The 25,388-nt window shown below is 54.8% G+C and overlaps 1 protein-coding gene and 1 long non-coding RNA gene across 5 annotated transcripts; both read right to left on the reverse strand.

Annotated features, from left to right (window-relative positions):
• Positions 1 to 1,491: 1,491 nt before the first annotated feature.
• ZNF385A (zinc finger protein 385A) lies at positions 1,492 to 24,878 on the reverse strand. Of its 4 annotated transcripts, none has more exons than XM_003939272.4 (8): positions 24,795 to 24,878; positions 18,136 to 18,272; positions 8,394 to 8,504; positions 6,573 to 6,735; positions 3,806 to 4,048; positions 3,267 to 3,436; positions 2,975 to 3,070; positions 1,492 to 2,830 (listed from the first exon to the last, which is right to left on the reverse strand). In XM_003939272.4, exons 1-8 carry the CDS (start codon positions 24,802 to 24,804, stop codon positions 2,600 to 2,602), a joined length of 1,161 nt encoding a protein of 386 aa, XP_003939321.1. In that variant the 5' UTR covers positions 24,805 to 24,878; the 3' UTR covers positions 1,492 to 2,599. The 4 variants fall into 4 exon arrangements, with proteins under 4 accessions (XP_003939321.1, XP_010348223.1, XP_074258817.1 ...); XM_010349921.3 differs by lacking the exon at positions 24,795 to 24,878 and adding an exon at positions 19,373 to 19,491; XM_074402716.1 differs by lacking the exon at positions 24,795 to 24,878 and adding an exon at positions 18,569 to 18,585.
• LOC141585123 (uncharacterized) lies at positions 5,823 to 6,566 on the reverse strand. Its single transcript, XR_012518451.1, has 2 exons — positions 6,445 to 6,566; positions 5,823 to 6,015 (listed from the first exon to the last, which is right to left on the reverse strand). It is a non-coding gene; the product is annotated as an uncharacterized LOC141585123 (long non-coding RNA).
• Positions 24,879 to 25,388: the final 510 nt, after the last annotated feature.

Consider the following 25,388-nt stretch of genomic DNA (forward strand, 5'->3'; position numbering starts at 1 on the left):
TGGTTGTGGGAATGGAGGAATGATAAGGATCCATAGGTTGTTAGGAGGTCAAATAGGTCTTATTTAATGATTCATTGGATAAAGAGTTAGGAAGAAGGAGGAACTTAGGATGACTTTCTGGTTTCCAGAGGGATGGTGGTGCTCTTAATAAGACAGGGAATGTAGGAGGAGGAGGCTGGTTAAAACTGAATAATGAATTCAGCTTTAAACTAGCAGACTTGAGGCACATGTGGGGTGCGCTAGTATCCCAGAGTAACCCCAATTTCTTCCAGTCCTTATCTCCCTCCCCACGTGTGACCCAGCCCCTGCTTTTCTCTACCTACTCTTCTATAGGGCTTGTCTTGTCCCTCATTCTTCTGGATCCTCCCACCCCCTTTAAAGCTCGATTTACCTGAAAATGAACACGCAAACAAACACCAAAGCACTCATTGTTGGGTTCCAATCCTGGACCCACAGTCAACAACCACGTTTCAACTTCACAGTTGACAAACCCCGGAGGCCCCCATTCCCCTCTCCTTCCTGTTTGTCAGTCATCATTCCCTCCTCCTCTCTCTGCAAGACTGGGAAGTGGGTAGAGAGGGGGAAGTGAGCAAAGATGAAAGTCAGGAGAACCTCACATACATTCTGGGTTTTGGTTTGATCTCTTTTGTTTGAATTTCCTGCCATTCAGTAGGGCTACAGAGACGGGGTCAGGAGCATTGGCTGCTCTGGGTAGTGTATGGTTGGATCAGATTTTGGGGATAACGGAGAGACCATTTTCCCCACACACCATTCGAGAGACAGCGGAGCGGTATTCCCCTGTCCCACAGACCATTTATTTAGGGGGCCCGCTGAGAAGGTTTTCCAGTATATCTGTAAATGGCGCAGTCCCAGTTCTTCAGTCTTGGATACATGAGATCTCAGTGAACCTGTAAAAGACTCAAGTCTCCTCATTTTGAAGCCTGCGCCACTGAGGTCCAGAGAGGGAAAGGACTAATTCAAGGTCACTATTTATGTGGAGCCAGAGCCTAGAGCTCAGATCCCCAGTCTCTGCCCCCATTGCTTCCTGTGCCTTGAGTCTCGCTGGCGTGGGTTTCCCACCAGACGCACAAAAGCCTGGATTCTTTCCTTTGTCTGAGACTGAGTCTTAGACCCATCTGCGTGGAATCTCGAGACACATCACAGGGCGCCTTAGCCTCGGGGAGACTCTTTTCCGCGTCGTTAGCGCCGCCTTGTGGAGTTGCGGCACATTCTCAACAGCGGCCGTTGCAGTCCCAGACCTGGACTCGAAATGATCCCCCAGGCGAAGTTTACCCGAGCTGGACGAGAATGGGGGTGTGTGGGATGGGGAGTCTCTGCTTACTTTGCACAAGTCTCCTATCTTGCCTTCCCCCACCCCCGATTTCCCTTTCCCTCCTCCTTCGCTCCCTTTCCTCTCTCTGTGCCGGTCCCATACAGACATATTTCCCGATAGAATTGCTCTCAAAACAGCGGGCAAAGAGAGAGTCTGCGGAGGGCAGAACGAATTCAGACTTTATTGTCAGGGAGAGAAAAAAGGGGCGGACCGTGGGTGGGGGGCCGGGGTTGCTACATTGTCAAGCAGAAAGAGTTGATGGGAAGGGGAAGACCAGTGTTGGCCGGACCCCTCCGGGTCGGCGGCTGAAGGGCTGACGATACGGAAACCACGGAGGAGCGGGGCAGTGTCACGCCCCCGCCCGATTTGTGCAGTGGAGGTGACTGGTGGGAGGGGACAGCCATGAGGTCTAGGAACTGGGATGGGGAGGCTACAGACTCGGCGAATCCTGCGGAAAGGGGAGGGGCGGGGGTGAGGCTTCTATTGCTTTTTGCTCACAGTTTTGCGGAAGGCGAGGCGGGGGTGGGCTTGGACTGGACACCCCTTGCCCCCCTCGGTACCCCTTGGGCGATGGGTGCTGGTGAAAAGAATGGAACCCGGACTAGGGAGGAAGAAGGCGAGGGAAAGGTCTATGGTGGCATCTCCTTGGTCCCACCCAAGTGCCGGAGATGCCCCCAAGTGCTGCCCCCTGCGATGGGTCCGGCTAGACCTGGGGCTGGGGCATGGCGCGGGGCGGGCACAGTGAGGTTGCAGGCGGTAAAACCAAAGTGCTTATGAGGGACCCAGGATCCCGCCTGCTCCCCTCCCCCTACGGAGGACGGGGGTGTTCACGGAAGCGCTTCAGTTTGGGGTAGGGGGCCGGAGTCCCAGAGTCCGCTTATTGCCAAGAAAATCCACTTCTGCACCCCCGGACCCCCACCATGGCTTGTGAACCCCGTTTTGTGCTAGGTTTGGGGGGGAAGGGCTGGATGGACATGGCTTTTGGGAGGGGGGGTGTCTCCAAGGGGGCTCGGGGGTGAGACGGCCCCCCCTTTTCTAGGGGAGAGGGAAAGGCAGGGGGCGGGGTTCCCTGAGATCTGGGGTGTTCCCCCCCTTCTGAAGCCCCCCTCCCCCGCTACCCCTCCCCTTTCCTGGAACCCCGTACCTCGGGGTGGGGGGAAGGAGAGATCATTTAGGGAGTGCCGGGAGGAGGGGCGGGCTGGGAGCCCGGAGGCCTGGGTCCCGGCTGGAGGCGGGGAGTTGAATAGGAGGGGTTCGGGGTTGAGGTCAGTAGGGGGAGAAGAGGATGGGTCCGTGCGCAGTTCGGATGGGTCCGGGGGCCGGGTGAAGCAGAGGGTGCGTGATCGGCGGTCCCTGGAGAAGAGGTGCTGCTGGAGCCGGGCGCAGGGACAGCGGCGAGCCTGCTGCCGCTGCCATCACTGCAGCCACCGCCAGGGGGCTGGGGAGCAGGCCGCCCGCCAGGGACTTGGGCAGCTCCTTGGAGAAAGTCAGCGTGCCCTGAAGCGCGGCGAAAGACGGAGGAAGAAAGAGAAGTCACCCCGCGGTCTGGCAAACCCCACCTCTCCAGGGCTAAGCCCCCGTTCCTCTCTCCTCCCCACCCGCACCCTCCCACTGCCAAATTCCCCAGCATCCAGGCCTCACCGCCAGCTCCCCGGCGCCCCTAGACTTCTTGTGACGGCTCAGTAGTGGGTTGGGCTTCCCGGCCACGCCGTCTCGGTGCCGCCGGCTGGAGATGTGCTGCGGGGGCCAGTGGGTAGGGGGCTGTGAGCTCCCCGAAAGGAGTAACAGCGAGGGGGTATAATCAAGCTCCAAGCACCGGGCCCCTCCCCATCTGGCCCCCTGGGGAAAACCCTGAAGAACGGCCTTAAGTTCCTTGCTCTCTTTCCCTACTGGTGGAGCGTCCCAGAATTCCTGGGAAGGGCCTCAGACCCACCTGTTTCAGCTGGACCTCCGAGTTGACCTTGACATTGCAGATCTCACAGTGGAAAGTTCGGTCCTGGACAGGAGCCTCTGGTTCCCCGGGAGTGGGAGGCCCCAGACGAGGGTAGGCTTTGATGGGCCCCAGCCCACTTCGGGCCTCCAGAATTGTCTTGTGCTTAGTACCTGGAGCCCACAGAGGGCAGGAGGTGAGGGGTGGAAGAAAAATTCTCCAGGCCTAGTAGGCCTCAAATATGCACATTCCCAGTTACAAAATGAAGGGGAAGGGGGTGGGCACAGTCTGGGCTTTTTCCAAGCTCCTTGAGACCCTCCCACTAGGTGGATCAGGAGAGCATCACAGATAAAGGAGTAAGGTGGAGGGGAGCTGAGGAAGTACAGGGCTGAGGCACAGGGGAGTTGCCTGGAGAAGGACACAGGCAGATAAGCCGAAAGGTCTGAGATGGTCTCGGGATGTTGGGAGCCAGGGGCATTAGGATGTAGAGGCAGGGCTGGCCTAAGGACAGGGGAGTCTGGTGGGGGCAGGGGAGTCCGTACCTTTGTTATGTGCCTCAAGCTGGGACAGGGAGTTCACAGCCACCTTGCACAGAGCACAGTAGAGCAGCCGCTTCGCTTTCTCCTCCTCTTCCTTGCTGCCCCCAGGCAAGGCAGCTGGGGCTGGAGTCCCCCCTTCACCCTTGGTTACACCCTGACCAGTCTCCGGAATGCTGGGAGGGGATGGAGAGCCAGGCTGTTTCTCTGGGGATCCTGGGGCTGGCCCCAGTCCATTCTCCATGGAAACTGTTGTTGGGGAAGAAACATGGGGATCACCCTAGATGGCTCTTGGAGAAGACTCTTCATGTGGAAGAGACTCCCCCATTTCCTGGAAGGCAAGGGACCAGGAGTCCCCACCCTGTTACAACATGCATGCGCTCATGCCCTGGTCCAGAGCCAGATGTGGTCCAGCTGCCGCAGGCTGGGTGTGAAACTCCAATGCTTGGCTCATTCTCCATGAGCTGGGAATGGCCAAAGGGTCCGGCCACACCAGCCTACCTTCAGGGTGAAGCCGACAGCCAGCCCAGTCAGGGGGAGAGGCATGGAACGAGGCTATACCCCTCAGTGGCCTGCCAGTCAGCTTGGGCTTCCTGCCAGCACAGCCCCTTCCCAGAGTCCTGCCCAGCCCCAAGGAAGTACATGAAAGAGCCCTAGGAAGGGGCAGAGGCAGGGTGAGGGAAGGTCTGGAGAGATAAACCCAGGCATGGCAAAAGGGAAATAAAAACAGCAGAACCGGAGAGGGAAGAAACAGGGATGCAGGCTGCTCTATAATTCATGGCTCGATTAAAGATGCACAGGCCCTAGGCCTCAGTGCTGGGTTCTGGCCTCTGCACAGGGGAAACTCTAGCGCTCCCATTCTTGCTCCAGCAGCCGATCCAGTTTCCGGGTCATAGCGAGGCTGGCAGTGGGGGTGGGGAGCTTGGGGGAGGGGAACTCCTCACCCCTGCAGGTACCCACTTGCTTGTGCATGCTTCCCCTTATTTCTCTTACTCATTTCTGACATTCTTCACCGCCATCCCAATCCAGACCGCACATCCACATCTCAGTCTGGACAGGACTTCATGGTTTATAAAGCAGGGCAGGTATAGTTATTCTGCCTATATCCCCAGAGATACTGTAGGCACTAGATTAGATAATATGTGAAAAGCACTTAGAACCATGCTATTCAAGCCGGGTGCAGTGGCTGACACTTGTAATCCCAGCACTTTGGGAGGCTGAGTCAGGCAGATCATGAGGTCAGGAGTTCGAGACCAGCCTGGCCAATATGGTGAAACCCTGTCTCTACTAAAAATACAAAAATTAGCCAGGTGTGGTGGTGCGCAACTGTAGTGCCAGCTACTCAGGAGGCTGAGGCAGAAGAATCGCTTGAACCCGGGAGGCAGAGGTTGCAGTGAGCCAAAATTGCTCCACGGCACTCCAGCCTAGGCGACAGAGCGAGACTCTATCTCAAAAAAAAAAAAACAAAAAAACAGTGCCATTCAAGAAATGTTAGCTGTCACCATCATTATCATCATCATCATCATCTCCATTTTACAGAGATGTTAACAAACTAACCCCAGATGATCAGGCTAAGAAGCAGCCAGAGTACAATAGAACGCAGCTTCCCATGGTCGGGCGCAGTGGCTCACACCTGTAGTCCTAGCACTTTTGGAGGCTGAAGTGGGTGGATCACTTGAGGTCAGGAGTTTGAGATCAGCCTGGGAAACATGGTAAAACCCTTTCTATACTAAAAATACAAAAATTACCTAGGCATGGTGGCAAGTGCCTGTAATCCCAGCTACTCGGGAGACTGAGGCAGAAGAATCACTTGAACCCAGGAGGCAGAGGTTGCAGTGAGCTGAGATCGTGCCACTGCACTCCAGCCTGGGCAACAGAATGAGACTCCGTCTCAAAAAACAAAAAACAGAACTCGGTTCCCCCACCTGCCCACTCACTGTGTCTGTGCATCCCTGAGGGGTGTGTGTGTGTGTGTGTGTGTGTGTTTGTGTGTGTGTAGAGAATGGAGGCCTAGTTTCCAAGCTGGTAGTACAGATGTTTATTTCTCATTCTTCTTAGGGTTGGGCAGGAAGGACAAACAAGGATAAGGATGGAGACGTTAGGTCTCTCTGGAATTGACCATGATTGACATCTGATGTGGTAATCCCAGGATTCAGGTGGCTCCTATCTTCCTTTCTCACTATTCCTGCTTTCCAATTTCTTGGCTGGAAGTATGGCTGAGGACGGTCACCAGCCACGAGGAAAAAAGAATCTTGTAAACTTGGAAAAGATCTTAGTCTCGCTCCCCCATTTCCCAGGAAAACATACTGACTAGGGAAGTCAAAGGTCTGCTACCCAAGATCATCCAGGGAATTTCCTGGTTTCTTGCCCTCGCTGACTTCCCTGAGGGGAGTCCCAGCAGGGCAGGAACTCAGATATTCTGATTTCCTCCCCTGCCTCTCTCCCCAAGATGAAAAGGCCTCTCCCTGGATTTGACGGTTCTCTTTTTCTTGGGGATGTTTGCCAGGTGGCCTCACCCTAGCCCCCTCTGAGTCACAGAGCTGTGGGGAGGACAGACAGTGGGGACTCTGTCGAGAGGAGCTGTGGTGGGGGTGAGGATGACAGGATGGAAATCTGACATCACTGTGCTTGGCTCCAGGACTCACCTTGGGTGGGGGTGGAGGTATAGGGACCGAAGAAGAGAGAGAGATGGAGGCAGAGGAGAGTTCTGGGAAACGGGTAGAGAACAGAGAAGACTGAGGTGAGCTGAAGCACATGGGGGATTCGGACACACCTGGACGGGGTGCTACACCATCTCCATTTGTCGGGGTGCTGCCTGGGGGAGCTGGGTCTCCAGGTTCCCGGACGCCAGGCTCCCTGCCTCTGGTCTTGGCAGCCTCAATGCCTTTGACTCGTCGGGCGTGGCGATTACCCTTGTAGTGCGCCTCAGCCTGGCTCTTTAGGGATGGAGGGAGAAAATGGAATCTGAGATCACCTTTCATCTGACTGATCTCCCCACAGAGCTCCCTCAAGTCCCGGGGTGATCTCAGCAGGCTGCCGTGAATTTTTCCATATACCAAGGAGATGTAAAGCCCCATGCTGATAAGTCCTGGTTATTCCTGGGGCTCAGACTAGCTTCTCAAGCTTGAGTCCCTGGGAACCCAGGTCCCCACCTAGCCCAGACTCCACCCTACCACCACGCCCAGGGCCTGGCTGCTGACTCAGACTCCCACCTAGTCCTGGTGTGGCGAGAGGGGGCCGCAAACCTTCGGAAGAGTTCTGAGTTGGGAGAGGCCTAGCAATCCAGTCTGCCAGCATCCTGTTAGACCCCAAGGCTTACGTGCTCGAGTCCTCTGCCCCTAGGATCTAGCCTTGGCTGCTTTCACCCTGAGGCTGGACGTCCCAGGATCTCTGATGTCTGGGCTCTGTCCTGACTACTCCTCCCCCTGAGTCTCATTTTCCCTGAAGTCTCTGTGGACACCCTGGAGGACCCTGGCCCCAAGCCCAGCTCTGGGGACAGAGACAGCAGTGGAGTCAGCTGTCAAAACAGAGCCACTTGAAGGGGGAGGGGAAGGGAGGGCAAAAAGAAGGAAGGGCTATCCGTTATTGGCTCCCTGCCCTTCCAGTCTTCCACCATCCACCAGTGAGTGAAGCCAGGGTTGATAGGCAGGTTGCCTGGGGTCCAAGCAGAAGGGGAGGCCTAATGCTGGGTTAGTCCTGGCCTCTCCTCTCCACCCTGCTCCACTCCCATGTATACCCCCGCTAAGAATGTACAATCCTGGAGGCGCAGGGTCACCCAGACAAGGGCAGAAATAAAAGGTGTGGACAGGAAGGAAAATAGGATTGACAGCCCAGAGGTAGGGTAGTGGCGTGCAGAGCCCAGCAGCATGGAGAGTGTGTGTGCGTGTGTGTCTCTGTGTACTGGGTAGAAAAACAGAACATGCTTTTATTTTCCCCTACTCAGCAGAATGAGGCTCTGCTGTTTTTCTCCAAAAGCTCTCAGAGCCTGCACCCCGCAAAGTCCCCTCTAGACCCACACACAGTCCACAGAGTCCCAGTGGAGCCTCAGAGGGAGAAAATCTGGGAGGCTGGACATCTGGGTTCTGGGTTTGGGGTAGCTTCTCCCCAGGGGAAGGTCTCATGGGATAAGAGTAGGGGCCAGGCCTTGTGTGTGATTTGGAGGGAGGAGAGTGGAAATGGGGCGGAGAGAGAAGGAAGGCAGAAGGTTAGAGGGAAGTGGGTGGGCCAGGGGAGGAGTTTAGCAGAGGCCAAAGAGGACAGGGGCTCTGTGGGGCAGCCAGTGACCTAATTAAGCCCCGTGCCCAAGGACCAGTGGGCCAGAGGCCACACTCCTGCTCTGATACTGATGGCCACCTATGTTCCAAGAAGCTCTGAACCAGGGATGCCCAAGTCTCAAGGGAGGGAAGGGTCAATTTTAGAGGACTGATCTACTTCATGTCAAAATACACAGCAACTTCTTGCCCCTCTCTGGTGCCTTCCATAAGCCCCTGCCCCTCACCCAGAGTAAGCCCTCTTACCCAGCTTCTGCCCTCCCTCAGTGTCCCCTGCGGCCCCTGCCCCACCCACTGGGTAGATGAGCAGCTTGGCTTCTTACCTGAGAATTGAAGCGGATTTGACAGACATTACAGGAAATGACGGGCCGCTTGGTCTTGAGCAAGGGTCCCCCAAAAGTGTGGGAGAGCACAGCCTTCTGTACAGGGTCCATCTGTGGAGGCAGGCTGGGGTGAGCCGGGAACCCCAGCACAAGCTTATGTCCGTCATTCCCCCAGTGGCAGTGCCTGTGTCGAACCAACGTCCTCAGACCCTTCTATCCCTTAATCTGCCTGAAGGCTCTGAGCTTCAGTCCTCTGATTCTCTCTTAGCCCAATCTTCATAGCACCGAAAGGGACCTGATCAATAACTGGCCCGATGTCCCATTTTACAGAAGGCAGAAGTGGTTTGCCCAAGGTCACACCATGAGTTAACAGCACATCTGGTATCTGAACCTGGACTTGGTCCATCGTACTGTGAACATCCAACTCTGACGCCTTGACTTACCTCCTGCAGTGAAGCCAGTCCACCAGAAGCTTCTGCCATGATGTCCCAAAGCACCCTAGATCCCAGGGCCTTCAGCGGAAGCTTCTGAACCCTTTGGGCGTCCACTCTGGGGTAGGACTATCTGCCAAGCCCAGCCTCTGGCCCCAGGAGACATGTTCCCAGCCTCCCATCTCTGGGCCCCAGGTCACCCTAACACACTCACTCTCTGGACCTCTTAAAGACAGCAACTTCTCCAGGGAGTAAAATAACTCAGGAGAGAGTAGGGGCTCTACCGAATCATGGGGACTAAGTCAGGGGACCTAAGCAGCTGGGCTGGCCGGAGGTAGCCCAGGGATCTTCTGAACCTTCTCTCCCTGATCAACAGGGTTTCTAGGGCAGAGCTGTGGGGCTGGGCGGGATTAGGAGCCATCTCTGTCCCCACCCTGGGTCAGCAGATGTCTTTGCATTCTCCTGCCAAGAGTTCACATGCGGAAGGGAGAGGATGGGAGTTTCTCTGAGGCTTTCCGCTATCAGGGGATGAAACCAGGGACCCAGAGGCATGACAACGGCCTCCCTGAACAGCTCTCCTCCCTTTTGGCCTCTAGGCAGCCAGGGAGAGGCAAGTCTGGAATGCAGCTGAGACTGAAGATGCGGGAATGGCTGGGCTGTCTCCTAAGAGTGGGACTGAATCGGCCGGGCGCGGTGGCTCAAGCCTGTAATCCCAGCACTTTGGGAGGCCGAGGCGGGTGGATCACGAGGTCGAGAGATCGAGACCAACCTGGTCAACATGGTGAAACCCCATCTCTACTAAAAATACAAAAAATTAGCTGGGCATGGTGGTACGTGCCTGTAATCCCAGCTACTCAGGAGGCTGAGGCAGGAGAATTGCCTGAACCCAGGAGGCGGAGGTTGCGGTGAGCCGAGATCGCGCCATTGCACTCCAGCCTGGGTAACAAGAGCGAAACTCCGTCTCAAAAAAAAAAAAAAAAAAAAAAAAAAAAAAAAAAGAGTGAGACTGAATCAGGACTGAAACCTTATCTTCCAGATGGAGGAATCAAGTGAAAAATAGTTGCTGGGGACTTGGGGTCCTTAGCTCCTCAGCCGAGCCCGTCTCTGTGACAGGTCTTTAGGGTTCCCAATGAGACACTGGTGAGAGAACAAGAAGTGGGGAAAGCGGTAAGAGTCTGGACAGCCCTGCCGTCTGCAGTCTCCGTTGCCTCTCCCTAGCAGTCTCACTGGCTGGGTGGGGTTAATGTCAGGAAATGGGCTTTAGTGTCCCTGTGAACTGCATGGTGGCCTCATCCGCTCTGCTCCATTTGGGTAGTGCTGAAGGCAGGGGCCATGACTGGGTTCGGATAATTGGTCTGATCTTGTCAGATGCTTGTCAATCTCTTGGCCTGTTCTTGGTTGGAAAGAAATCCCTCTAAGGGGCTCACTTTTTACCTCCCATCGGCCTCCCAGAAGCCCCAGTCAAATCCAAGGAAAAGCCAAACAGGAGAGCGGGTGTGTCTGTGTGTGTTAGGCAGGCTGTGACCAATCTGTGCATGGGCGGAGTGTGAATAAGTGTCATGTACTGTGTGTACATCATTTATATATCAACATTTCTGTGTCGGGGGCTTTGCTGACACCACGAATGGTCAGGTGGTGTCATCTTCAGCTGTGTTTTTATCTGCGTGAATAAATGATGTGTTTGGCAGAAAGAAAGATGGACCAGGTTGGAGGCAGGCTTTAATCAGAAAGGGGAGACAGACTGCTGCTCTCAGCTCCCAGTCTCCAGGCCTCAGTCCTTCCTATTTAGAGACCCCCAACTCTGCTCCAGGGTACTCCTCAGCCCTGGGCTTCCTCACATGCTGGGTGGGGAATGGGAATTCAAACAGAAACCCAATCTGGGCCAGAAACCCAAGTCAGATGAAAACAGTAGGGAGAGAGGAGTGGAATGGAAAGGGGAGAGCAGAGTCTCCTGGTTCTGTCTGTGCTCCGCCCCATCATCCCAGCCTGCTCTCCAGAGGGGCTGAGGACCCAGTACTCTGAGGATGACTTGTGGGCTGGCCATCCCAACATCGATACCCTGAGAATGACTCCTGCCCCTCCCTGGGTCCTTCCTCCAGGGTGAGAACCTTAGCTCTTGTACAACCCCCTCACCCCCCCCTCCCGGTTTAAGTCCGTAAATAATACCAACTAGGAGTTGGGGTGGGGAGTGGGGAAGAGGGCAGCTGTGGAGTCGGTGGGTGCTTCCCACTCTCCTTGAGGAGACAAGGCTGAAGATGAGGACTCCTGGGCCCAATCCCTGCGCAGGTGGAATGTGAGCCACTGAAGTGCTGCTCCAGGCCAAGGTCAGGAGGCCCCGGTGACCTAGATGAGGGCTCCCTGGGGAGGGGTGAAGCCCAGCATCTCCCAGAGCCCATCTTACTCCAGAGCCTCTTCTCTGGGATGCTGGCTTGGACACTGCCTGGAAAGGTCCACAAAACAGTCCCCTCCCACCTGCCCTCCAACAGTAGACATGAAGGGGAACCGCTCCCTGAAGCTGGGGCAAAATGAATCAGGAAGGGCAAGGGAGAGGGAGGGGAAACCAGATCAGGAGCAGGAGTGCTATGAGTATATTTCCTTCCATTGCCCTTTATCTGATGAAACCCTCTGCCCCTTGTCTGACCACCCCAATTCCCCACCCACCAAAATTCAGTTGAAAAGGGAAAGGTGGTGGAATCTCAGGGATGGGGAGACCTGAGGAAAGACTGAGATAGGAAAGAGAGGGAGCTAGCGGGTGTCTAGAGAGCAGGTGGAAGCTGGTGGGGGAGGGACGCTGGGAAGGGGCCCGGGCTGGAAAGGAGGAATCTGATTAGTGTGGTTGGTATTGGAGGGCAGGTGTAGGACCCGACAGGAAGTCTGAAGATTTGGGGGACTCCAAGAATGTGGGAAGCAGAGGTGAGGGTATCCAGTATGGTGGCAGTAGTCGTGGGGGGCACCAGCTGGGATCCCGAGATTGGTTAGGGCCGCGCCGGTGTGGGGGATGGGCCGGACAATCCGAGGACCAGGCGGAGGGAGAGGTAGCCAGCCCCGCAGGGGCGGGCAGGGACGGGGTGGGGGGGCGCTGCGGCAGCCGCGGGAGTCAGGGAGAGAGGAGGGGCCGGGTGGCTTACCCTGCGAGACCCTGGGGGCCGCGGCTCCATGGCCCGGGGTGGCGGACCCGGGCTGGGGGGCCGAGCCTGGCCGGGCCGGGCAGGCCAGGGACGCGGCGCTCGTTGCCCGGGCGGCTCGGGGCTGTGCGGCCCGGCAGGCGGGGAGAAGGGGAGGCGGCGCTGGCCCGGGCCGGAGCCCGCCCCGGAGGCGGGGCCGAGGACGGGGGCGGGGACAGGGACTGGGAGCTGGAGAGGAATCAAAGGGGGCTAGGGCGGAAAGAGGGGGATGCCCATTATCCAGCCACTCCCAGGAAAGACCTTGTTCTGGAGAGAAGGGGCCACTTGGCCCCGCAGCAGGGCCATTGACCAGATGGTCTCGGTTGCCTCCACTGGGGCTCCTTCTTGAGTCCAGGGTCCCCACCAATTCAAACATTTCTCCTTTCTCTCACTCCTTCTGCCCCGACCTTCCCTAGCTCCCCTGCTGATAGCCTGTCTTCAGAGTCCCCAGACGACCCTTCCCCAGCTTCCTCTGCAAACGGCAGCCCCCGTGCTGCTACCTTTTTACAAGTCACTTTCCTCCCTAGGGAGGGGAAACCGAGCCCAGGTACCCAGGTGTCAGGCACTGCTGTCTCAGAGACTCCTCCAAATTGTGGAGCCGAGGGCACCCGGGGCAAAAGCGACCTCAGACTGGGGATGAGCCTAACTTCTTCCCACCTCCTACCCGCGCCCGCCACCTGCCGGAGAACCAGGCTCCCTGAGAGCCTACGCTTCGTGCACCTGCTGCCCTCTGGCGGTTCAGTGGGGGCAGCACTGTGGGACGAGCGGCTATAGGGACGGCGGCCCACTCCCCGCGCCAGACACCTGGTTCCGTCTAGACAGGTCCTGGGATTCCCAGTCTTTCATCTCTAGATCTCATTCTTTCATCTCCCATTCCACATAGGGCTGAGAGATCAGTGAATCTAGACAGGGGGTGGCTTTGAGAAACAGTAAGGGACGTCCAAGGGCAGAGGGAAGCAATGGAGGGAGAGGGAGGAGAATGAGGACAGACGGTAATTCCAGAAGAGGTCTTAGGTGTAGGAACTGCCCAAATAGGAGAGAGCGCTGGAGGTGCCAGTGCACTGGGAAGGAGAGACTCTGTCTTGAATAATAATATCACCACCACCATCTCATGTTGATTGAGCCCGTGGAATGTGCCAGCTTCTGTACTGAGCTCTTTGCATGGATTATCTAATTTAATCTTCATAACCACTATTTGAAGTAAGTACTATTATTATCTTCATTTTATAGATGAGGGAACTGAGGTTTAGAGAGGTTAAATAATTTGCCCAAGGTCATAAGCTAGTAAGTGGCTGAACTGAGATTTGAATTTAAACCTGGGCAGCCTGACTCCAAAGCCAGGTACTTAACTGCTGCACAGTTCTTCCAAAGGCCTGTCTGCAGCTTTTCTGCAGTCCTCGTTCCCCTGCAGAATTTGACAGTATTGATGCAGCCCGCCACACTCTCTCCCTTGGCTTTTCCAACTCTACAGGAATGTATTTCCCTCCCCACCCCCTCCAGTGGCTCTTCTGTTCCCTTTGTTGAAGCCTCCTCCTGTTCCCACTGCCTAATTCTGCATGTTCCTGACAGCTGAGGCCTTGACCATCCTATATTTCTCTCTCTATTCCTCTCTTAAATAAAAATAATAGCAATAGCATAATAATCATAGCAGCTAACACTGACTGAGCACTTACTTTGTGCTGGGCATTATGATTATGTAATATGATTCTCACAACCTTGTGAGTTGCTGTTGATATATCCCATTCTTAGCCTGGACAACATGGCGAAACTCTGTCTCTACTAAAAATACAAAAATTGGCCAGGCGCGGTGGCTCCTGCCTGTAATCCCAGCACTTTGGGAGGCCAAGGTGAGCGGATCACAAGGTCAAGAGATCAAGACCATCCTGGCCAATATGGTGAAACCCCGTTTCTACTAAAAATATAAAACTTAGCTGAGCATAATGGCGCACTCCTGTAGTCTCAGCTACTTGGGAGGCTGAGGCAGAATTGCTTGAACCCGGGAGGTGGAGGTTGCAGTGAGCCAAGATCGTGCCACTGCACTCCAGCCTGGTGACAGAATGAGACTCCATCACAAACAAACAAACCAAACAAACCCCCACAAAAAGTATCCGGGTGTGGTGGCACACGCCTGTAATCCCAGCTCTTTGGCAGGCTGGTGCAGGAGAATCGCTTGAACCCAGGAGGTGGAGGTTGCAGTGAGTGGATATTGTGCCATTGCATTCCAGCCTACCATTGCATTCCAGCAAGACTCTGCCTCAAAAAAATAAAAGAAAAAAACCGATCCCATTCTACAGTTGGTAAAAGTGAGGTTCAGAATGATTAAGTAACTTGCCTAAGGTCACGCAGCTAGTACTTTGGAACATTAATTTAAATCCTGCCAGTCAGATGCAGGATGCAGTCCAACACCCTGCTGAACTCTTCAAGCTTATCCATGCTCATCACTTTAAATACCTCTGCTAGAGGTAGTGGAGCCATGAACTCTGCAGGAGTCGAAACCTTGGATTATCCAATCGACTAAGTAGCTTTGTGACCTTGGACAAGTCACTTAACCGCTCTGGGTGTTTGTTTCCTCATCTATACAAAGGGACAATAATGGGGTTGCTGAGATCTCAGGTCAAGTATCGAAATAATCAGGTATTTCGATAGGGAAAAGTATTCTCCCCATCTTATGACCTAGTCACATCCAATCTTGCACTTTCTCAAATGATCTGAACCCACTGCATATGACTCCAAATAGAGTTATCTTTATACCAGAGCTGCTCCTCACCAAACTCCTCCCGAAGAACCCAAACACACGTTTGCACTGCACTTTGAAGTTTTCAGAGTGCTTTTTCACATCTCAGCCATTGAAGAAACCTTGTTCATGCTATTTACTTCAGTCTGGAATGTTCCCTAACACTACTTGAAAAATTTTGCCAATTATTCTTCAAAGCCCAAATCATATGTCACCTGCTCCAGGTTAAACCCCCTTTTCCTCTGCTGTCTGTTTTTCTGCCTAACTCTGGTTGGTCCCTTAAGCACCACCACACCCAGGAAGTCTTTCTTTTTTGAGACGGAGTTTCGCTCTTGTTACCCAGGCTGGGGTGCAATGGCACGATCTCGGCTCACCGCAACCTCCGCCTCCTGGGTTCAGGCAATTCTCCTGTCTCAGCCTCCTGAGTAGCTGGGATTACAGGCACGCGCCACCATGCCCAGCTAATTTTTTGTATTTTTAGTAGAGACGGGGTTTCACCGTGTTGACCAGGATGGTCTCGATCTCTTGACCTCGTGATCCACCCGCCTCGGCCTCCCAAAGTGCTGGGATTACAGGCTTGAGCCACCGTGCCCGGCCAGTCTTTCTTGACAATTGGGCATCCATGCAAGTGAAATGCCTCTGACGCAGCTCTTCGCACACTGTACAGGGTAACTTGTCATCCTTCCTACTAAACTATCGGCTCCCCAGGTGTGGTCACTGAGTTCTGTGTCTCTGACACCAGGCACAGTACCCAATACATAGGAGGTGCTCAAAAAATTTTTTTCTTTTGTTAAATTGAATTTTTGTTAGGGTCTTTGTCACAATATTTATAACCTTCTCCCTGTTTTTCTATTTACTTGTCTATTTTTCTCCCCTGAATATAAGGTCCTTTGATATAGGGCTGTCTCTTACTATTCTCATGTCTCTGTTGTGTCTAGAACAATGCCTTGCTTATAGTTAGTAATCAATTTTCTCATCTGTAAAATGAGGACAATAACAGCTACCCTACAGGGTTTCTTTAATGGTTAAGATATGAAAAAACACTCTGAAAACCTCAAAGTGCAATGCAAACGTGTGTTTGGGTTCTTTGGGAGGAGTTTGAGGGGAGCAGCTCTGGTATAAAGATAACTCTAGCTGGGCGCGATGGCTCAAGCCTATAATTCCAGCACTTTGGGAGGCCGAGGCGGGTGGATCATGAGGTTAAGAGATCAAGACCATCCTGGTCAACATGGTGAAACCCCATCTCTACTAAAAATACAAAACATTAGCTGGGCATGGTGGCGCGTGCCTGTAATCCCAGCTGCTCAGGAGGCTGAGGCAGGAGAATTGCCTGAACCCAGGAGGCGGAGATTGTGGTGAGCCGAGATCGCACCATTGCACTCCAGCCTGGGTAACAAGAGTGAAACTCCATCTCAAAAAAAAAAAAAAAAAAAAAAAAAAAAGGTAACTCTGGAGTCAGATGCAGTGGGTTCAGATCATACCTTAGGCACATACTGTGTCAACTTATATAGATCACTAAACCCTTCTGAGCCTTAGTCTTTCTTTGCTTTCCTGTTTGTTAAATGGAATAATAATGTCTGCCTTATTGGGCTGTTGCGAATATGAAATGAGATTGTATATAGAAACATCTGCTACAGTGCCTGGTGTGTAATCAATGCTCAATACCTGTTTACGGCTAAATATGGTTTGATGTGGATTATTTAAGCTGAATAAGGCTGACTTCCCTCCCCAAACCTTTAGCTCTAGCCCACCTTCCAGGCTTCAAATTCTAACTCTCTATAGGATGTTTTGGACTCAATGCGCTACTGGTACACCAAATAACCATAGCCTTTTAAAAATAATAATAATAATTATTTTTTAAAACAAAACAAATAGCCGGGCGCGGTGGCTCAAGCCTGTAATCCCAGCACTTTGGGAGGCTGAGGCGGATGGATCACGAGGTCAAGAGATCGAGACCATCCTGGTCAACATGGTGAAACCCCGCCTCTACTAAAAATACAAAACATTAGCTGGGCATGGTGGCGCGTGCCTGTAATCCCAGCTACTCAGGAGGCTGAGGCAGGAGAATTGCCTGAACCCAGGAGGCGGAGGTTGTGGTGAGCCGAGATCGCGCCATTGCACTCCAGCCTGGGTAACAAGAGCAAAACTCCATGTCAAACAAAACAAAACAAAACAAAACAAATAAACCTTTAGCTTCAGCACCACATGCTAGAGGGAATTCATCAGCCTCAAAGGAGACCAGCTTCCTCTTCCAACACCCTGCCTCTGTCGGTGGTGATTTCCATCCAGTCACAAAGGCCTGAATGCTGGTGTCATCCTTGACTCATGCCTTCTCTTCTCCTCCACCCCCAAACACCGGTTGGTCACCATGACCCATGAATATTTCCTTGGAATCGCCTCACCTATTCTCCCTTTCTCTCCACTCATACTGCCACTGCCACCAGCCCAGTCTGGTTCTTGAGGCTTCCCTTGGGCCTGCATTGCTAGGACAGCCTTCTAACTGGCCACCTTCCTCCAGCCTCTGTTTCTGTTCATCTACTTGCCCCACTCACTTTCCTCAAACACTGCTCTTACCAAGTCACTCTCCTACTCAAGGAGAGACAGTGGTGGCCGGGTGTGGTGGCTCACGCCTGTAATCCCAGCACTTTGGGAGGCCGAGGCAGGTGTATCACCTGGGGTCAGGAGTTTGAGACCAGCCTGGCCAAGATGGCGAAACCCTGTTTCTACTAAAAATACAAAAATTAGCCTGGTGTGGTGGGACACACCTGTAATCCCAGCTACTTGGGAGGCTGAGGCAGGAGAATTGCTCGAATCCGGGAGGCAGAGGTTGCAGTGAGCTGAGATTGCGCCATTGCACTTCAGCCTGGGCGACAGAGCAAGGCTCCGTCTCTTAAAACAAAACAAACAGACACAAGTGCCTTCCTATTTCATACTGTATTAAATCTAGACCACCTTGCCGGTCCTCCCAGCCCTTCCATTGTTCCTACCCACCCAGCTGTGGACTCCAGAGAGGTGGAGTTTACAAACAGGCGTGCTTATTTTCCTGCTCACTCCCTCTTTCTGGATTCAGCACCTACACCCCACTACCTCCTGACTGTTCCTACCACCAATTTAGGTCTCGTTATTTCTCTAGGTGGTAGGGCCATTCACTGTAGGGCTAAATGAGATAATTCATATAAAACACTTAGCAGAGTGTCTGGCCTGTAGCAAGATCTCAGCAAATATTAGCTATTATTATTGTTGTTAATAGTAATACCAGGCGGCCCGCAATACTCAAAATTAACTAGAATGAAGGCAGATGGGGTCATAAGAGGAGGTAAGGAATTAGAAACAGGAGAAGAGGGCAGAGGTGGGTCCGAGAGAGAAAGGTCGGATCACAGGAGGATGGAGAAGGCAGGCAGGCTGCTACTTACGGTGCTGTAGTTGCCGAAGAGACCAAGGGTAGGGGCCGGCTCGAGTGGGAAGGGTAGGATCTGCTTGAGGTCCAGTGGGGGTTGCATGATGGGGGGCTGCCGTAGCAGAGGCAGGGGCCCTGCCCGGCTCAGGCTGCCTGAAGGGCAGAGAAAACATTCTGTGGGGTACGAAGGTTAAAGCTTGGGAACCCCACCCAAGCCTGCCAGTCCCGCTCCCTAGCCAGGGCCCTCACACTCAGAAGTGTGACCCCCAGTGCACGCAGTGTACACACTTCCCCTGCTGGCTCCAGAGCAATGGAGCACAGTGCCCCGTGGGCCTGGGGGAGGAGGGTGTAGACCGGCTCTTCCCTGCTGGGTGGTTTTCACTTCCCCTTTTCCAGCCTCCCTCCCCCAAAGCTTTTAGGCACTTTACAGACCCAGAAAGAGCCCACACCTTTTCTGCAGGCTGCCTGCTGAACCAGCAGGCCTCCCAGCCTCAAGCCCCTGGCCACACTATTTTTCTGGTTTTGCTTTTCCCCAGGGGATTCTAAAACTTAGTATCACTCCGGGAAGAAGAGAGTCAAGTGGGTGGTGATTCATCCCACTGACCAGAGGGGGATACTGAGACTTAGATTTGGAGAGGGCTTCTGAATCTCTGACTCCCTAGAATTATGACTTTGCTCTAACGAGAATTCTTAATTAACGATTGACATCAGTGGGGGTAGGGAGCGGGTTGGGTGGCTATTGCTCTGGGAGATGAACAGGCCATTCTCAGAGCCCCTTCTCCCAACCTTCCTTAGTCTTCCCCCGCACCCCGGAGTGCTCAGCACCAGGTCCAGTTCTGCGGGAGGAGCCTCGACCTGGCCTCTGGGTGGGGAATGCCTGGGTCTGACCCCAAGGGGAAATGAAAGTCCAGGCCAGCCATTCAACTACCCTGCCCTGAAACCTCCTCCTCCTCGTCCTCTGGGAGTCATGGGAAGAACTCCACCAGACTCCAGAGGGGCAGCCCAAAGGGCCCCAGAGCCCTTCTGGGTTTCCAGTGGCCCAGCTCCCTTCTGCGACCCTGCTGTGCACCAGTTGGGGAGTTCGGGCTGCCCTTCACTGCTCCAGTTACCCCCTGACAGCAACAGGGGTTCCCAGGAACAAAGGCAAACCGAGGAGGCTGCACGCTTGGCCCCGTCCTCTCTTGACCTTACTAGGGCAGAAGGTCCCCAGGATCCCTTCCTGTTCCCTCCTTAGAGCCCACCCCCTTTCATACCTTTAGTTTCTGGTGCCTGCTGCCCCCAGGCAGTGGCCTGGCCCTGGCCCCCCAGGGGCCTGGGCCTGACGGTGTCCCCTTCCCTTGGTTCTGCCCTCTGCCCCCTCCCTTGCCAGCCCCCTCCCCCTCAGCCCAGTCGGTAGAATCAGCCAATCGGAATCCTGGAAAAGTGGGGCAGAGGGGAGGGCAGGGGAGCAGGGATTAGGGGAATCTGAGGCGAGAGGGAGGGGGTGGGGAGGGTTCAGGCACAGCTGGGGGCAGGGAGCTGGTCCAGGAAGGTCTGGAGGGGTCTGTCTCTTCCACCCCATGCCAGGACTGGGTGGTCAGGGTGACTGAGACAGAGGGGGGTCAAGGTTACTGGGAGCTTGGGCTTCAGAATTCTCAGGGCTAAAGGAGAGGGTAAGATCCTTGGCTTTGACCCTTAAGCAGCTGGGGGTCTGTATGCTTTGTGTCTATTCCCTCCTCTGTCACCTTCAAGGTTGGGATGGGGTGGGGAGAGGAGACACACACACACACACACACACACACACACAGGAAGATGGACAGATGAAAGTGAATGAGAGGATGGGAACGTGGTAGCAGCAGGAATCGGCGACTGAGGAAACGGACAGTGACGCTGAGAGAGAAAAGGATCAAGAACAATGGAGAGATGTAAGAGAACGACATCAGACATACAAGCAGAGAGGCCCTGCTGAAAAGCTGGACACAGAGCTAGAGACTAGGGTAGACAGGCCAAAAGACAGAGAACAGAGACGGCGAGAAAGTTGAAAGAAAAGAGAGAGGGACAGCTTGACCATCTCCCCTTCCTGGCCTGTCCCCTCATGGCATCTCCCCTCTGTGCGCCACCCTCCCTTACTGCTTGTTACCCAAGGCCAGGGCAGCCTTAATGAGCCCCAGGCGGCATCAGGAATGGTGAGAGAAACCTGAGTGTTCCCAGAGTCCCCTGCACCCAGCATCCACCCCCAGCAGCTGGTCTTGGGCTGGCACTTGCCCTGCCCCAGAGCACCAGAAGCTGAAGCTTGGCTTGACCCTTTCTCTGGTTCTAGCTTTCTCTAGGCTCCCACTCCTCAAAGCCATCTTAAGAGGAGACAGCAGAGTTTCGGAAAAAGCCACAGGAAAAAATCTGAGGAGCTACTATGTGGCAGGTAATGAATTCCAAGTATCATCACATTTAACCTTGGAAGTAGCTCAGTCTGTGAAGTAGCCACGAGTCAATGAAGTAGCTGATTGTGGTTTTTCTACTTGATGTATGAGGAAATGCAGACTCCGAGACATTAGCAAATTTGGCTGATGTCACACAGCCTGTGAGTATCAGGGCTGAGATATAGAACAGGATCTGTGGCACTCTAGAGCAAATTCTTCCTCTGCTACCTCACTCCCAAAGGGCTTGCATTTAACTGAAGCAGTGATCTGAGCACAGGCTTCCATCTTGTTCAAGGAGAGGAGGGGGAGAGCAAGGCCCATGCACCTCTGCAGGTCAGGGTCCTCATTTTTCCTCCAGAGGAGGGATAGTGGAAAACAGGTAGCAGCCACTCAATTATCTATGGCTGGCAACTCATCTCTGCCACAGGCGTGAGCCCTGGGTGAGCGGGGGAGGGGAGGGGAGTGGGAGAGAGGGGTCACATGAGAGTACAGCCAGGGAAGGAAGCGGGGCCCGCAACTGGAGACAAACTGTCTCCTTCCCAGATTCCTGGGTCCACTCCATTCTGAGGTGGTGGGAGAGGCAGATGGCAGCTTATGGGTTGGGTGGGCAGAAACAGGACCCTTGGTTTCAGGTAGCCCAGGGCCTCGGGCCCCTCCCCCCTCTTTTTCTGAGCCTAACAATAGTTGTCGCTTTTTGAGGCTTTACTGTAGGCCAGGCACTTCACATCCACAGTCTCCTGGTAGACGGTCCCACCACTCACTAGCTGGGTGAGCAGCTGGGTTCTCCGACTCTCAGTCTCATTTCTCATCTGTCAAATGGCAACAGCAGTACTTGCCTCACCAAGTCGTTGAGAGGATTGAACAAATCCATGTAAGATGCTGGCATGTCACAGTGAGAACTCAATACATGTTTGCTGAATAAATGAATCCGCATCTTATAGATGATGACAATTGGCTCCGAAGGGGAGTTATTTGGCCAAGGTCACACAGTTAGTGAGGGATTTGAACCTGTCTGTCTGGTTCCAGAGACAGGGCTTTCAAGCACTACCCTTTTCTGGGTAGATCTGGGAAGGGCGGGGGGGAAAAGGCAGGAACTGAGTAGGAAAGGCAGGGCTTTTGACTTCTAGCTAGGTAAAATCTCCAGGCAGGTTTGGCGGAAGAGGTGGAGGGCAAATTGAAGTGTGTGTGTGTGTGTGTGTGTGTGTGTGTGTGTGTGAGTGATCCTGTCAGGCAAGGCAGGGAGGAGCTGGGGCCTGGCTGGGGCAGGCCACTCTGGAGGGAAGCTCATTAGTGTAATTACCTCCAGCAGATAGAGCCCCACCTAACTTCATGGGGAATTGCCAAACGCTTTATTAAAGAAGGCTCCCAACACACCTTAGAGGGGGTGAGTTCCCAGACCCTTGGATGGAGGTCCATCTGTCCATTTCCACACCCTAATTGGCCCGAGGCGCTTTGATCCTGCTCAAGTTTCCCTGTCAGCATAACCCATAACCAGGCCACATCTGCCTTCCTCTGTCCCACGGAAGTCTGGTCTTTTCCTTTCCCTCTTTCCCAGAAATTTGGGCCAGGTCTGGAGTGCCAACCCCTTGGCTATTTTAGGTGGGGCCCCATGCCTCAAGCCCTGTTGGTAAAGAATGCTTAGGGAGTGGCTGCACCTGGGCAGGAATAGGAGCCTGGAAAGGTGTTAGCGTAGCATTGGTTGGAAGACTGGGCCAGCATGAGATGAAGATCGGAGAGAGATATTGTGGTTAGGGTGGCAAGGAGTTAGGGCCCAACGTGGTGAAAAGCACAGGGTCAGTACTGGGTTAAAATGGGAATCAGACTTGGGCCGGGGAGAAACCGAGATCTCTTCTCTAATTCATCTCTTTTCCCTTCAGGCCTTTTGGCCTCGTCTCCCTCCCTAGAAGTGCCTAAAATCGAGGGCAGGGGTGAGAGGAAAGCTTTGAACCCCTGGGTCTTTTTCACCAAGTTCCATGTAGGTGCCCCTTCTGCCCTAATTCCCCCATCTTGGAAGGAGGCAGGCTGAGCACTGGCGAGGCTTTGAAGTCAGAGATGAAAAAGACAAGGGGATGATTATGAACAACTACTCAAAACACCATCCCTAATAACCCCAGGGTGGATGTGGGTGGAGACTGGGCCGAGAGGGAGGAGTTGACTGGGAAAGAGAGCAGGGAGGCCCCTAGGAAATCTTTCCCAACTTGATTGGAAAAGATTCCTCCTCCTTCAATGCGTCCCTAACTTTACAGCACCAGGGGACTCAGTTGGAAAGGATGGTACAGAAAGGCTCAGAACAGGGAAACTGAGCCCAGATCTGCCCTCTTAAACCTGGGGCCCAGACTCTAGATCTTAAGCAGGCTGACTGGGTGTCACGTGCTGAGCAGGGAGGTTTTAGGGTCCCTCCAGGGCTACCGTGCACACAGATTCAGAGGACCTAAGCGTTCAGAACTGAAAACCTCTGTAGGGTCCCTGAGGGTGGGGCCTGAGCCCTGGCTGGCAGCTTCCTCCCTCTCTCCTTCCTTCCTCAAAGAGGCCTAAGGTGTGTGTGGGCTTTGCCAGACTTCCCGCCGTCTGTGGGCTTGGCATAAGGAGGGAATTAATCACGGTGTCCTTCAGGAGGATGTGAGGGTCCCACTGGTGGCTGTGGTCCAATTTCAGAGAATGTGGACCCAGAAATTATTCCTGTGGCTGGGGTCTTGGTCAGGCTCCAGCAAGCAAGTCCACGTGTCCTCTGCTGACCAACCTTATGCCAACCTATTCTGGAGAAGCACAATGCTGCCTCTCAGGCTGAGTCCAGGGTGGAGCCAGGGTGCAGGGATCACTCAAGTTGGAGGAACGTGGATCCTGTGCTCTGGGGGACTGAGTGCAATGTGCTTTGGTGTGTGGGGGGGTCACTCTAGCGTGGGGGTGGCATTCATAGAAAGGTGGGTAATACCTTTCCCTGCTAGAGATACTCTTGAGAAGGAGGCAGGCACCCAGCCATTCATGCCTTCATTCAGTCATCCATTCAATGGATAGGTGGAGTGCCAGGTGGAGGGGGGTGAGACGTACAGCAGAGAGAGACTGAGGACACACAGGAGGAGGAGAGAAGAAGAGATGGAGGAAGGGCAGAGGGACAATAGGTAGTCAATAGGCGGTTAAATGAAAGAAGGAAAGAAAGGAAGACAAATAGCAGAGGGGCTCAGAAGAGGGATGAGGGCAGGAGCCAGTCAAGCCCTCCGGGTACCAGCGTGGCGCCAGGTGTCCTCAGTCGGGGGCAGGGAGACCACAGGTGTCTGGGCCTGGTTGGGGGGCTCCCACCATAAACAGATCCCAGAAACCGGCCTAGCCAGGGTGGAGGGCAGAGGTCAGAGCAGGCCTGTGGACTACTGCGGAGGCAGGGTGGAGGGCAGGGGCCTGCAACCGGAGCTGATGCAGAGTCCACAGCACAGCTAGGCCCTTTCCTCCCCCACCCCTGGGGCTCCCTTTCTGATGTAGGTCATGAGGATGGGGTGGCTGTGGCTGACGGGCTGTCAGAGCCCAGCGGGAGTTCCCATCCCCCACCCTTCCCCTCTCCATTGCCCCTCCCTCTCCTGGTGCCCCCGGCCCAGGGCAGGGGTGGAGGGGAAGAAGGAAGACAGGAAGGAGGGACTCAGGCAGCTAGAGCAGGGAGAGAGAGGGGCAGGTCCCGGCGTGTTGGGGCAGGATGGCTGTGGAGACAGGATCTGAGCCGCAGGAGCCCTGGATGGACAGTTTCCCACCCCCTCTTCTCCCCAGCCCTCTTATCTCGGGCCCTCAGTTCCCACCTCCCACCACACTCACCTCGAAGCTACACCCACCATCTTCTCCTTCCACCCCCCACTTCCTCCTTTCCCCCCTTATCCTGGGCCCAGGAGGATGCCGGAGTGTCTAAGCTGAGGGTAGGGGAAGACGCTGGGGCAGGAGACGGGTCAGAACCTTTCCCCCAACTCCACCAGGCCAGGACCAGCCCCCTCCCCCAGCCTCTCGTAGACTGGCATATAATATTCATGAGCCTCATGAATACGCAATGTTCTAATTATGGGGCGGGGGTCTCACTCCGCTCTGCCTCCCGCTTTACCACTCCCTAGGTTCCCGCGAGCAGCGGCAGCCGAGGGAAGAGGGGAAGAGGGGACCCCAGATGTGGAGCCAGATGACGGGGGAGGGGGAACCGGTCGCTGACGGGCGGCCGCAGTCACCGCGGTGCCGGGAGATGGGGGGGCGGTGGGTGACCCGCAGAGAGGAACCCAGGAGCCGGGAGCCTGGAGTCGCAGAGACCACTCACCGAGGATCATGCTGGGGACCCAGGCGCCCGGGGTTCCGCGTCGCTCTGTCCCGGGGGCCGTTCTGGCCGGGCTGGGGGTACGGGGGGAGGAGCCGGGGAGGAGCGGAGGCCGGCCGAGGCGGAGCGGGGGCGGGGCCCGCAGCAGGTGAAGACGGGAGGAGGGGACCCGGGCACGCGGGGCTCCGCGAGGGGGCGTCCTGGCCCCTCCGGCTTCCTCCCGCCCTCTTCTCGCTGCCTGCGGGCCTCCAGCGTTGACTGTGTCACTGCGGCCGGGGCTGGGGGAACAGGACGTCTAGAAGACGGTGTGAGGTGATGGACAAAGCTGGAAGCTAGGATGCCGGGGTTCCCGGGCAGGGCCGAGTGTGAGGGCGGGAAGTCGGGCTCTGGGCTGACGCGGGCCGGAAGGGGGGTGGGGGGAGGGGCGGGGTGCCTAAGTACTCTGGGAGGCGATGGCGCTTGGCTTGGGTGGGACACCTAGGTTGGTTCCCTCCAGGGCGATGGGCTGAGCAGGGGGCAGGGCAAGTGCAGTAGAAATCGTTCGGGACCCAGTCTGTTGTTCTGGCTTGGGAGCGGGACGCCTGAGCGCTGGGCCTC

The sequence above is a fragment of the Saimiri boliviensis genome, chromosome 7 (assembly GCF_048565385.1).
Source record: "Saimiri boliviensis isolate mSaiBol1 chromosome 7, mSaiBol1.pri, whole genome shotgun sequence".
In the NCBI taxonomy this organism is placed as follows: domain Eukaryota; kingdom Metazoa; phylum Chordata; class Mammalia; order Primates; family Cebidae; genus Saimiri; species Saimiri boliviensis.

What these genes read in the sequence shown, in the direction of transcription:
- ZNF385A (XM_003939272.4), bottom strand. An exon ending in TCTTCGGCAACTACAGCACC is followed by an intron (nt 8,505 to 18,135) that starts GTAAGTAGCAGC and finishes CTGCCTCCACAG; the next exon opens with ATGGACCCTGTACAGAAGGC. An exon ending in GCTTGAGGCACATAACAAAG is followed by an intron (nt 3,437 to 3,805) that starts GTACGGACTCCC and finishes TGTGGGCTCCAG; the next exon opens with GTACTAAGCACAAGACAATT.